Here is a 13,073-nt window from a genome sequence, read left to right as displayed (position 1 = left end):
AGTCTGCCGTGGCGTCTTCGTCAGTGGCAACACTAATTTTGCTTAAAAAACAAACGTCGTTGTTTTAAACTAACTTGTACAAATACATTGCAGTTTATAAAAATAATAATAATGAAAAAAAGGCCGCAGTATCGCGATAATACCCGGAACCGCGATACTTTGTCTTGTATAGTATCGTGGTTACTCATTTTAGTATCGTGACAACTCTAGTGTCCGGTCGAGTCTGGCACAGTCTAAAAAATTCCTCCTCCCGTTCGGCAGGTAGGGCTCTGACTGCCACGTTCCGGCGTGACAGCACATGGAGCCACGGGATCTGGAGCTGGGAGAGTGGGGTCCCCTGGTGTGTCTCAGAACGTCAGCCGACGTCTGGCACCTGGGCTGCTTGGTGTTGGTGGTGGGGGACTCGCCAACCTTTGCAGACACTCCTTGATGTCCCTTACTGCCTCTTCCACTCGGACCAGTCTCTCAGTGAAGCTGTCGGGGATGCCATCAGGGACCCTTGTGCACAACAACAACACCAAGCCCTCTCCTCCAAATAAACTGTTAATTAAAAAAAAATAAACCCTCGCTTGTATCTGCAGGTCTGACAGACAGGCCTGGCAGCCCCGAGATGTCCGAACCGTTGTTGTAACTTTTTTAAGGGTTAGTTTGTTGTTTACATGCAGATGAGCGAGAGAGAGTGTGCGAGCACAAGAGAAGAGACGCTTCAGTAATTATGTAAAGACTAGTGGTGGCCATAGATCAGGGGTCAGGAACCGACAGTACAGTATGGCTCTTTTGATGACTGCACCTGGCTCGCAGACAGGGGTGAAAGTAAGCCGGTACTGTCCGGTACTGCGTACCACTAAAACATCCCTCATTCAGAACCAGTCACGGACGCACTCTGGGTCAGAAAATAGATCCACTAGCAATATGCAGTCTTGAAAACTACTTTCGTCTGTTTAAAAATCATTTTAACTCATTCCAAATAGTTTCTGAAGTGTCCGTGCTGTGTTTAAGTCCATGCTGGACGGAGCCAGAGCCCGGTGGTCTCCTCTGCGCCCAGCTTTCGACAAGTCACATTAATGTTATGATATATTTTATTTATTATTGGTTAACTGTTTACCAAATCAGCAACATCTAGGTTATTCTGTCCTCACTGTACATAATTACTGAAGCTCTTCTCTCGCGCACTCTCTCTCTGTCGCTCCCTCTTAATCTGCATGTAGTGAAAGCCACAGCTGGACATCAGTATCCATCATACTGTACAGTATACTGTACTATCAATATGGCCACTATGGCGTTCAGAGGAATACTCAGAAATCGAACGTGTTTCATACTGCAGGCTTCAGAAAGTATCACACAGATATAACTCTTAAAAAACAGTTGCAAGCAGAGTTTTCTTTAATAACAAGTTTATGTTGGCATGATGTTGTTGTGCGTGACATGGAGTTGCGGCTGCAGCGGTGGCTCAGTGTTATCTTATCACAACAGTTTTTTTCCCCATCAACCGATCCGCGGAATACTTGGTGCTGTGGGGGGCGATATGAACGGATCATGATGATCCTTTGCACCACTAACCACATCCATGATTATGCTCTGTCTCAGCTGATCGGGTCACCCGCTCACCCCAGCGTATCTGTTCAGATTTGTCTTAGTTTAGACCGTCTACGGTGAGAGCGGAACATCACTGCTCCTCCCCGTGAACAAATGAGGCATTGCAGCTGGTTTTCACACAGACTTCTTAGGGGTGTTTCCAGTCGGGGCCTCACTGACTACGTCATCGCGGGGGATTACATTTCAGTCACGGGCCAGCCAAGGACCGTTCAAGGACCTGTCAAGGACCAGTCACGGCCCCGTCACGGTCCCGTCACGGAAACACGGGAACTTTTAAGTTGCTACATCTGTACATGCAAACTAGAAAAGGAAAACAACCTTTTTACACTGCCATTTTAGTTAACTCATAAGTTAACTAAATTTCTGCTACTCAGCCCATTAAAGTAGGATGACCTTAAAATATAGGAAAGGATAAAGAATTATGCCTTGTGTTGTGATAACATCCTAAGACATGTGACAACTTAAGGCCTTGTCTAGAACCAATCAAGCTCCAGTGTTTCCTTTCAAACTGCGATCACTACCAGATCTACTCCTGCAAGCTACTTCCCATTGACGACTAGCTAATATTAGTTACAGTCCATTTGAACTAACTATGCACTATGTATTACTGACAGTTACACCCTCTAAAACAATAAACAACACTGTGGTGGTGTTTAGCTCAGTTGGTAGAGCAGCTAGAAATTAAATGTATATATATTCATAGTATTTTCCAGAAACACGCATGACATAACTGAATCCACAGACATAGAACCATGAACACAAAGAAGGACGTCATTGACAGGACAAGTTTTATAGCAGATTCCATCCCTAAGACCACTTGATTATATGACTGACTGTATTTATTCCATGGTGTCATACACCACTACATTCTCTTTAATTCCCCACTTTTATGAGGGCGAGCATGGAAATGCTCATTTTTATTTCTTGACATTTAGAAAGCAGAAGGGCTCTGAGGAGAGAAACTAAACTTTTTGGTCGGATTCAATTCCAGGCAAGCAAGGGCACACAAAGCTTCAAAGACAGCAGTCACAAACAAACACACCGTGCAGCCATCTCCGCCTGCAGCACTTTGTGTCACTTAAACAGAGTTTTAACTGAGAGTGTCAAAAGCAACTAAAATTGGGTGAATCATACTTGTCTAGAACCAATCAAGCTCCAGTGTTTCCTTTCAAACTGCGATCACTACCAGAACTACTCCTGCAAGCTACTTCCCATCGACTACTAGCTAATATTAGCCACAGTCCATTTGAACTAACTAAGCACTATGTATTACTGACAGTTATACCCTCTAAAACAATAAACAACACTGGGGCGGCGTTTAGCTCAGTTGGTAGAGCAGCCGCCCCATGTACGAAGACTCAGTGCTTGCTGCAGAAGCCCAGGGTTCAAATCCAACCTGTGGCTCTTTCCTGCATGTCATTCCCCATCTCTCTCTCCCCACATTCCTGTCACCCTTCAGCTGTCTGTCAAAATAAAGCTTGAAAAGGCCAAAATAAATAAATACAAAAAACAACACTGAGTACCTGCTGTAATCAGTAACACATTTCTGGGTTACCATTGACCAGTGTTTCCTAACACCATTCAGTCAATAATGGACATCGGCTTGTCACTATTAATCAATAACCAAAGTCAGTAAGGTCCAATTTCCATTAGATGATAATCTTTTGCAGTGTAATATATAATACATGGACTATATATGGACTATACACTCAGTAACACTAGTTAGATGTACCTATTTCTATTTTGTCTACCCCATCAATGAGACACACCTGTCAACATAAATGAATAACATAAATACAGTAAAAAAGTAACAGCGCCTGTCCTATATTTCTCTAAAGTGCATGGAGTGCCCATCATTTTAAAATCATTCCCAGTGTATCCAAACATGGAGCATAAAGTCTTGAGCTTTGTATTGTACAAAGTTGTTATTAATTACCAGAATTACATACATCATTAATATCTAGCATTTATTTTCAAGGCTTTCGGAGGAAACAACAACAGTTCAATAGTTCTACCGGGGGATTATTTCGGTGAACCTAATCAAGTGGCAGTTGAGAGTACACGTTTTTGCTAACAAGCAAAATGCTTCTTTTCCTTCCTAATGGCAATATATGGAAAATATACTTATTCTGATTTGACGTAAGATTAAGAGATACAACCACAACTACAACTACAGGTAACAGCAATGTGCATTTATGTGGACAGAAACAACCGTACATCGGCTCTGCAGCTAGAAACTAACGGTGGCCATCAACCTTGGTTCAGATCAGTGAGAGTCCTTCCATCTCTCACAAATCCCCTCTTAAAGACAAAGACTATGCTCCCATCAGACCTCTATTCTCTCTGCATGTCCTTCGCAAAATGCATGAGAAAGAGGTCATACTCATTGCACCATGCACAACAACAAAGATAGATAGTGTTTTCTCTGCCTGTTGTTTTGTTTATTGTTCATCCAAAGCAGGAAAAAGAGGAAGAAGGTGTGCGCTGATTGCGACACAGGCTAACCTTTCTTTATAGTGTTTATCATAAAGCTAAAAGCAGACATGATGTCTAGTTGTCTGACCTGTGGAGGAAGGCGAACTTAGGAATTGTGAGTGTGAATGTATGAGCAGTTTCTCTAGCTTCTCAGAGATGGAGTAAGCATTTATATTGAATCATATTAAAGTAGAGAAGAGCAGAATATGTTGCCATAACACTCTGCAACTGATAACAACTCATTTTAAGTGAATTTAACTGTGTACTCTGCCTTTAATGTAGTGTAAAATTAAAACAGCTGTATTGTTATTATTATTATTGCTGTCTGTTTAGTTTTACATTTTTGATTGACAGCTGACATCATCACCTTTCAGAGTGTCCTGTTCAGCCCTCATGATGTCGATCAGGGAGCTCTCCAGTGTGTTCATGTTAAAGCTGTCAAAGGACCTGGTGCGTTCCTAAAGAGAGGACAGAAAAAGGAGAAATACTGTTTACTTTTCTTCACCTGCTTCCAAGACAGTCTTTACAGATCACCACATGATTCCATTTGATTCCATTAGATTTATCTACATCTATTAATGTGACTCTGCCTCAATTAACCCTAACACACTCAAGAGCAGGAGACAATAAAGAAAAAAAGGGTTTTGTGGTTCTGACTGAACATTCAGGAAGGTAAGCTACTGTTAAAAAAAAAGGGAACAGTCGGACACTTTCTCAGTTTTTATGAGTTCAATTAATTCTTGCTTGAGCTCATTTCAAAGAAAAATATACATCACTTCATTTGTGTCAATAAATATGACTTCTCTTTCTTGCTTTGATAAATGGATTGTTCGGATTTATATGCATGCTGGTCTCTTAACTTTATATACACTTAAAGACTTTTGGTTAAATTAGCGAGAATGACAAAACAAAGCAAATAAGGATTTCTACTAAGCGTCACTAGAATCTCAAGAGATTCATCATATTCTACAAACTTCAAGTAAAAACTTAAGATAAAAAGAAGTTGGATCAATCTTTTTTTTTCCTGGCCACCAAACAGGATCTCAAAAGAAAAACATCTTGATGGTACAAGCACAAGCATTTTAGAAGACACTCATCTGTTTATTAAACCCAATTCCTGTTCTTCTCTTTCTCTTATTTCAAACTACAGTTCCCCTCTTTACCCAGTTATTGTGTTTTTAACTGCTGTGTTTGCGAAGGTTTACTGACTGACTGACTAAGCTGTAAACTTCCTTCAATGGGGTGTGTGTTTGTATGCACACACAAACACACAAGGCCATAAAATGTGTACAGACTAAATATGTGCAAACATCAAAAACATGGGCCCATGCACAGACACACCAAGTGTCATGCTGATAAGGCTTCAGTCTTGACTCCACCTCAGCCAACAAAATATGCAGCCACTGACAACAACTTGTTAACAAACCGATCAATTCTCAACCCCTCTATCTAAAATAACCAGCATCCACACAGACAATGCTGCTGAAGACCACAACATGCTCCCACTAAAGTCTTCATGTGCCCTCAGCATGACGCGATTAACTGTCTCATTCCTTTCTCTGTGTCTTCCCCATTTTCCCAGTCAGTCTTTATCCAATGCATGCCACCTCAAAAGCAGAAATGCATTAAAAAATATTTCTATTCCTCATTTATGTGTCAGAGATCTCACGCTGCACACAGCCGTTGACTCTTCAGTCTAAAAGTTGTTGTCCAATAAGCACCACAGCATGACTAAATTGGTCTTTGTTCACTCAAGACTGAAATTCATTTCTGCATCATATCTACTGATCAACCACCAACCATGTAAAAAATATATTATATATAAATACTGTGAGATACTATAAAAATAATGGTCACCACTGGTCATGAGTATTTTATGTAAGCAGTGATGATTACGTAGTAATATAGAGAAGGAGAATACTGGACTGTATGCATAGATTCTTGAGAAAGGTCAATGTGAGAAAACATCTCTTGAGCTCAGTTTCTGCAGATTTAAATCTGGAAATATTTCCTAAAGAGTTGACTAAGCCTGACACGATGGTGACAGACCAATGAGTTTTATTTCAGATCACTGGTTCCCAAAGTCTTTCAGCTCAAGACCAAAACAAACAAAAATACATCATGAATTGCCATAACATTTACGTTTATAAACTACTGATAAAGAAATACACTAGTCACCAGACACACTAAACAAATTATTGCAATGCTAGACAAACAGACTTTCAAAACAGTGTGCCTCCCTCCAAAGTCTCTTTTTTGGTAGAGGAAAAACATATTTTGACTGGCTGAGAACAGAGAATGCTTTGTTTGGAGATATCTGTCCAATTTGTTCATTTTTTAAGCTCTCATTACTCCCCACATAAAAACATGTTGAGGCCTCTCCTCTGCATTTTAAACCTAACATTTATAGACTCTATCTTGTATTTTCATTTCGACATCATGTACACAACTGAGAGTGAGGTAATCAAACGAAGTCACACTCTGCGTTACCAGAGAGAGTGAACACACTTTCAGGTCAAGGTTTGCAAGAATCAAAGAAGACAGGCTGCTCACACATAAACCAGTGTGACATAAAATCAAAGTTATTGGATGTAACTCCAGTTCTACGAGTATGCACAGAGCCCTTTCATATTCCTTGTTAATAGAAGAATATTGTTCTCTTTTCTACCCTTTCCACAACCCAGTTTGGGTCCTTAGTTTGTGAAATACTGCCACAGACAATGACATGATCACATAAATAAATTGTTCTCAATGTTACTAAACTTTATTTTGCAACTTCATTTGATGCATGTGAAGCACTAAAATGAATTTTCCAAAGTTAAAAATCCAAAGGAAAGAGCAGAGTCTGTCAGTCTGTCAGTTATCAGTGCGTTCATCCAGTCAGGTGTAGCAACAGCTGAAATTGAGGTCTGACTGAAAAAGACTACTTTGTGTATTGCACAGCCTACTTCAAAAATGAAGTGATAAACGTGGGCTAATGTTGCCAGGTCACAAAAGACACATTAACATTAAACAATACGAGTAAAGCACGGTATTACCGGAAAATCTGTGACAGATTAAAAGAAAATCTACAAATCAGACAGAAAATATTACAGAACTGACTGTTCAGTGTTTTGCTGGAAAACAAGCTTTGCTTTCAGCTTGACTGACAATTGACAGGACTTACACAACAAGAATTACCCAACAACTCTGTCAACCTATTTGTATACCGGTAGTCATATTTTTTCCTTCTCTTTATCCAGTAACCAGTTCAAACTGCCAGCAAATGTGTGTAAAGAACAGATTGAAAGCCAAAGCACCTTGGAAAGAAAAGCTCATACTACTGTGAACTCCACTGCTGTAGTATCACAGGGTAATCTGGTTATATTGTTTCAGGAGAATGGGCTGGTGCTCTGCAGTTGCTAAGCATTTGGCAGAAGCGGCACGCACAGTTAATCATCAGATTAATGTATCCTTCTCTCTCAACAACTGGCTAGCAGACCAGTTAAGTACTCATCCCTGACAGATTGCAGGGTGTGCTCAGATATAGCACGGGGTCACTCGTCAAGTCCAGAGACACGCACAGATGAAAAAAGAAGCACACAATTTACAGTGCAGTCCGTGACATTGGTATCTATAAAAGCTTGCTCATGCTAACCTAAGGCCATAGGTAACATAGAAAACATAGATAAACAAAAACATCTAATAAGCATGATGCAGTCTAGACACACCTGCTTTCTACTATGACTGTCAAGTGAGATTGAGGATTGATTTGCATCAAGCAGCATGGCCTCTTCCCAAACCTTGTCGCTATTTTTGAATGTTTGACCCTGAATCAACAAATGTGTCCTGAACTGATTTTCATATACCAGAAATATGCTGGTCGTGAATGAATCACAAAATCTGAAGTCATCAGCAGGTGCACAGTGGAACAGAGAATACATCAAACAAGTGATGATGGAGTCATCCGGCATTGCTGTAGTGGGAGGTATGGAACTCCAAATTTGGCCTTTTGGACTCAATTAGCATGGCCTGTAGGTTTATTTAGTGCCATTTTCCAATCAAATATCCTGGCCAATCCAAAGTACATACAGTCAGACAGACAGACTAAATGTATGTACTTTGGATTGACCTTTGTCTTCTTACAAAGGGCAAGACCTTCAACAGACTCTCAAATGAAAATCTAACAAAGTAGAGCTGTGATCCTTTGGGGTGAATTGAGGATATACTGAAAAATGATTAGACTAACCGTTTCACCTGGAGTCAGCATATGGCAGACAATATGCCAATTTAACCAATGCTACTAAATACTTATGAACAAGCCAGGGTGAGGGATGAGGATAAAGAACTGGTGTTCTAGAATGGTATTCCTCTGAGCTGATCAATTCCTTTGATTGATGACGGCAATTTTTTTTTGTAGTTTTTTTTTTTTTTTTTTTAAACAACAGATCATTGCAAAACAAATACGTCAAACTTGCGTCATGGAGGAAGTAATCTGATATGGAGAAATGTACTGGTAAGAGGAGAGCACAGTTTATTTTTTAAACTTTTGGATTCATCCTTACTTGTAGCAGACCGTGGGTGCCCAGAGATACTACTTCATATTTATAGAGAGACCAGACAAAAAGATGACTGCTTCGAGAAAACGAAGCAAGGAAGTTTGACACTCTGATAAGTCTTGAAAATAAGTTCCCGTTACTTGATTCCAGGTATCAGTTATACTTACTATGAACTAAGTTAGCATTGTTAGTGATTATGAAGCCAGGGTTACACACAGTGTGCTCATTTCACATAGCCCACACTCACAAAATGAAACATTTAACGCTGCACCAGATTAACTGTAAAGTGAAAAAAGTGCTGAACTAATAAAATGTTCCAGATTACTCAACTCTAAATAGATGTCATAAACACCACATAAGACAGAGCAGCCTTAATGAGATTTTGATGACACGTAGGCAAGTAAAGAATGATTAAATACAGCATGCTGTCGATGATTTAATTGAGTGTGCCTGAAGGAGCACGCTCTTTAAAACCTCTCGGGCTTATTCTTCGTCTTCCGTTTGTTCCGTGTTTTTTTCGGTTCGCTTCTCCTCCCAGAGTTTTTGTCGCACATACACAAAACGGGTATCAAAACGACCGGCTCGGCCAGGAATCGATGGCTATGACGTTTCTAAGAGTTTCGGCAAACGGTTTTGCCAAAAATCACCAAAAACCACACCAAAAAATGAATGGTTGTGTATTGCGAGAACTTTGGAGAGCTAGTTGCTAGCTGCGTGATGTAATCACCAGAGTGGAGAAGGAGAGAAAAAGTCGTCGAAAAATAAATTTGTAAACTGCGATTGTGGCCTCAAATGCACAGCTACATACATGATTTATACATAGAAACGTAGGAAAATTTGTCGTCTCACTCACATTCGCCTGCTAAACCTGTCAGATATATAGTTTTGGCGTGACACGCAAATATGCGGCAGCAACTCCCATCCTCAGCCTCATATACTCCCATGTTAAAAAAGGCGGGAAATTTTCTGGAAGAAAGCAGAAGTAACGTTTCTCTCAATTGCTCCTAAGGGCGCATTTCTTCATTTATCGACACAAAACGACTATGTAGACGATCAGGAAGGGCTCATCCTGCTTGCGGTTAAGCCGGTTCAATGATTGGAAATACAGTTTGGTCAGAAATCCTTCCTCTTGGAGGGAAGGTCTCAGCATTTTCTCTCAGTCTCTGTCAGGATTTGTAACTGACATTTTAACAGGTGCAGATTAGCTGCTGTTGATTAGGTCCTGGTTGCTTGGCAACCTCAGCCTGCTTGAAGGAGGAGACGGGGGAGGGGCCAGCAGGCAGAAGCCGAGCGGCGGCCATTTTAGTAGTTCTTGGCACTTCATTTGAACTTGTCTGTCTAAAATGGCAGACCAAGACATGCTATATAATAATGCATGGGGACGACGGGGCCAGAGTCACGCACACTCAAAATTTCCTTTGAAATTTTCTAGTTGGTGTGGGTGCCCTAAGGGCTCCCACACTAATGTTATCCAAATCTTTATTAGTGACGAGTGCCTACGACACTCGTCAACTACTCACAGAGCTAGCAAGCTCTGGGAGTAGTTGACGAGTGCCGTAGGCACTCGTCAACTATTGTTTCTTCGGCGTGTTTTCATGGCATTATTTAATTATTCATTTCTTTTCCGCCCTTTTTCGAACATGAATGCGGCCCGCAGCGGTGAGAGGACCCCAACAAATTATATATCAAAACGGGCGTCTTGATCCCGAATCGAGTGCTATACTTTTCTAAGAGATTCGCGTGTTTTTCGCGAATTTATTCTGGAAAAACTGCGAAAAATTTCCCATAAGGAATGACTGGGGAGGCCTGAAAAAAAGTACATTTCAACAGACATTTTCAACAATGAACTGCTCTGGCATACTTTAACCGAGAGACTGCATTTGAACTTTAAAACGGAGGTATGCTTCCCTTATCTTCAGGGATTCACGACACTCATCGACAGCTTTTATCCGTTTTTAAACTATCAAGGCTCAAAGTTGAGCAGGTTTTTAGTCAAATTTCTGGGTTTATAATGGGTGTGTATGTGGTGGAATGTTTGAGCTAGAGTGGATGACATCATCAGCTTGAGTGAGGAGCAGGGAGAAAAATCAGTGAAAAAATAAAACGTATTCGACTACCGTGGCCTCAAATGTCCCACTACAGACATGATTATCCCCTCAAATGTAGAAAAATTCGAGGTGATCGCAGTGATAACACTGTTGAAGCTGTCTCTTTCATAGTTTTGGCTCCATACAGGCTAACTGATCGAGTACTCCCATCCTCAGCCTCATTCACTCCCATGTTAAAAAAGGAGGGAAATTTTCTTAAGGAAGGCAGAAGTAACGTTCCTCTCTTGCTCCTGAGGGCACGTTCTCTTCATTTATCGACACAAAATAACTATGTAAAACGATCAGGAAGGGCATGCGATGGTGCGATACCCCCAGTTATGTCGGTTCAATGATTGGAAATACGGTTTGGCCACAGAGCCCTCCTCTTCGAGGGCTGGTCTCAGCATTTTCCCCTCTGTCTGTCAGGATTTTCAACTGCCGTTCCAACACTGACAACAGTTGCAGAAGCCCGTGGCCATTTGAGCAGTTATGGCTTCATTTGAACTTGTCTGTGTAAAATGGCCGACAGAGACAGCAGAGCAGCTAGCACATTAGCGCTAGCTGTAAAGACAGCTAACCGCTAACATAGTCTCTCTCTCTCGCTCTCTCTCTCTCCTCTCTCTCTCCTCTCTCACACACACAAACAACACACAAAACACAACACACACAACACACACACACACACACACACACACAGTCTCTCTCTCCTCTCTCTCACACACAAACACACACAAACACACACACACACACACACACACGTCTCAGCTCTCTCGTCTCTCTCTTCTCTCTCTCTCACTCACACACAAACAACACACACACACACACACACACACACACACACAGTCCCTCTCCTCTCTCTCTCTCTCTCCTCTCTCTCACACACAAACACAAACACACACACCAACACGACGCGACCGGTCTGTGTTTTACAGCGCCGGACCTCGCCGTTTCCGCCCGGGGCCGTGGACTCTCATTAAAGGGTAAATGAGCTATCATCTGTTTGTTTTTTATTTTCAGTTAGCTCATACTTCAAGCTGAAAGTAATGGTCAGATCAGCTGCTTGCTGGCAGCCCTAATAAGAACACAAACTGTTTGAGAGTTTCTGTAAAGAGAGGTTTTTTTCCTACAAATAAAAAGATAATTTTATTTGGTCATAATTTGTCTGTAGCTTATTTTGATTTTAAATAAATCGTGAAAAAATCGTATCGTGTACAAAAAATCGTGACTCGAATCGAGTCGTGAGTTGAGTGTATCGTTACATCCCTATTAGCCACTAAGAATTAAATACATGATCATGTTAACATGAATGTTAACCTGCTAAAGCTAATTAGCATATAGCCACTAGAATGAAATACATGATCATTGCTAACATGTTAATTTAACCTGCAAAGTTAATTAACATTAGCCACTAAGAATTAAATACATGATCATTGCTAACATGTTAATGCTAACATGCTAATGTTAATTGCTAGAACGTTAGTGCTAGCCACTCATTTTCAGTCACTAGAGAACATGCTAATTAACATGCTAATGTTAAGTGCTAGCACGTCAGTGCTAGCCCATAATTTTTAGTCACTAAGAATACATGCTAATGTTAATATGGTAATATTAATTGTTAGTGCGCCAAAGACAGCAGAGTAGCTAGCGCGTTAGCACTAGCTGTAAAGACAAGCTAACTGTGCTTCACCCGTAGCAATTAATCATTAGGCCACAATATACAAATACTGTACTTTCTACTGCTAATGCTAACATGCTAATGTTAATTACACTAGCCACAAAGATTAAATACTTAATTTCTAAACAATGTTAATGTTAATTGTTAGCCGTGCGCTAGCAATGAGCATTTAGCCGGAGAATTAAATACATGGATCATTGCTAACATGTTAATTAACATGCTAATGTTATTAACATTAGCCACTAGGAATTAAGTACATGATATTGCTTACATGTAGTGTTAACATGCTAATGTTAATTAGCATTTGCCACTAAGAATTAAATACATGAATCATGTAACATGTTATTGTTAACTGCTAAAGCTATTAGCACTTAGCCACTAAGAATGAAATACATGATCATTGCTAACATGTTAATGTTAACCCTGCTAAAGTTAATTAACATTAGCCACTAAGAATTAAATACATGATCATTGCTAACATGTTAATGCTAACATGCTAATGTTAATTGCTAGCACGTTAGTGCTAGCCACTCATTTTCAGTCACTAAGAATACATGCTAATGTTAAGTGCTAGCACGTCAGTGCTAGCCCATAATTTTTAGTCAACAGAATACAGCTAATGTTAATATGGTATATTAATTGTAGTGCGCCAAAGACAAGAGAGCTAGCGCGTTAGCACTAGCTGTAAAGACAAGCTAACTG

General features: G+C 40.4%; 1 protein-coding gene across 6 annotated transcripts in view; it reads right to left on the bottom strand.

Annotated features, from left to right (window-relative positions):
• Positions 1-13,073, bottom strand: part of cpeb4b (cytoplasmic polyadenylation element binding protein 4b) — a 69,334-nt gene that overhangs the window by 20,404 nt on the left and 35,857 nt on the right. For all 6 annotated transcript variants that reach the window (XM_019272139.2, XM_019272142.2, XM_027287868.1 and 3 more), the window contains one exon: positions 4,439-4,529. In XM_019272139.2, the coding sequence (XP_019127684.1) occupies positions 4,439-4,529 (91 nt within the window). The remainder of the gene's footprint in view (positions 1-4,438; positions 4,530-13,073) is intronic.

The sequence above is a fragment of the Larimichthys crocea genome, chromosome II (assembly GCF_000972845.2).
Source record: "Larimichthys crocea isolate SSNF chromosome II, L_crocea_2.0, whole genome shotgun sequence".
NCBI lineage: Eukaryota > Metazoa > Chordata > Actinopteri > Sciaenidae > Larimichthys > Larimichthys crocea.
This window is presented reverse-complemented; position numbering and strand designations above follow the sequence as displayed.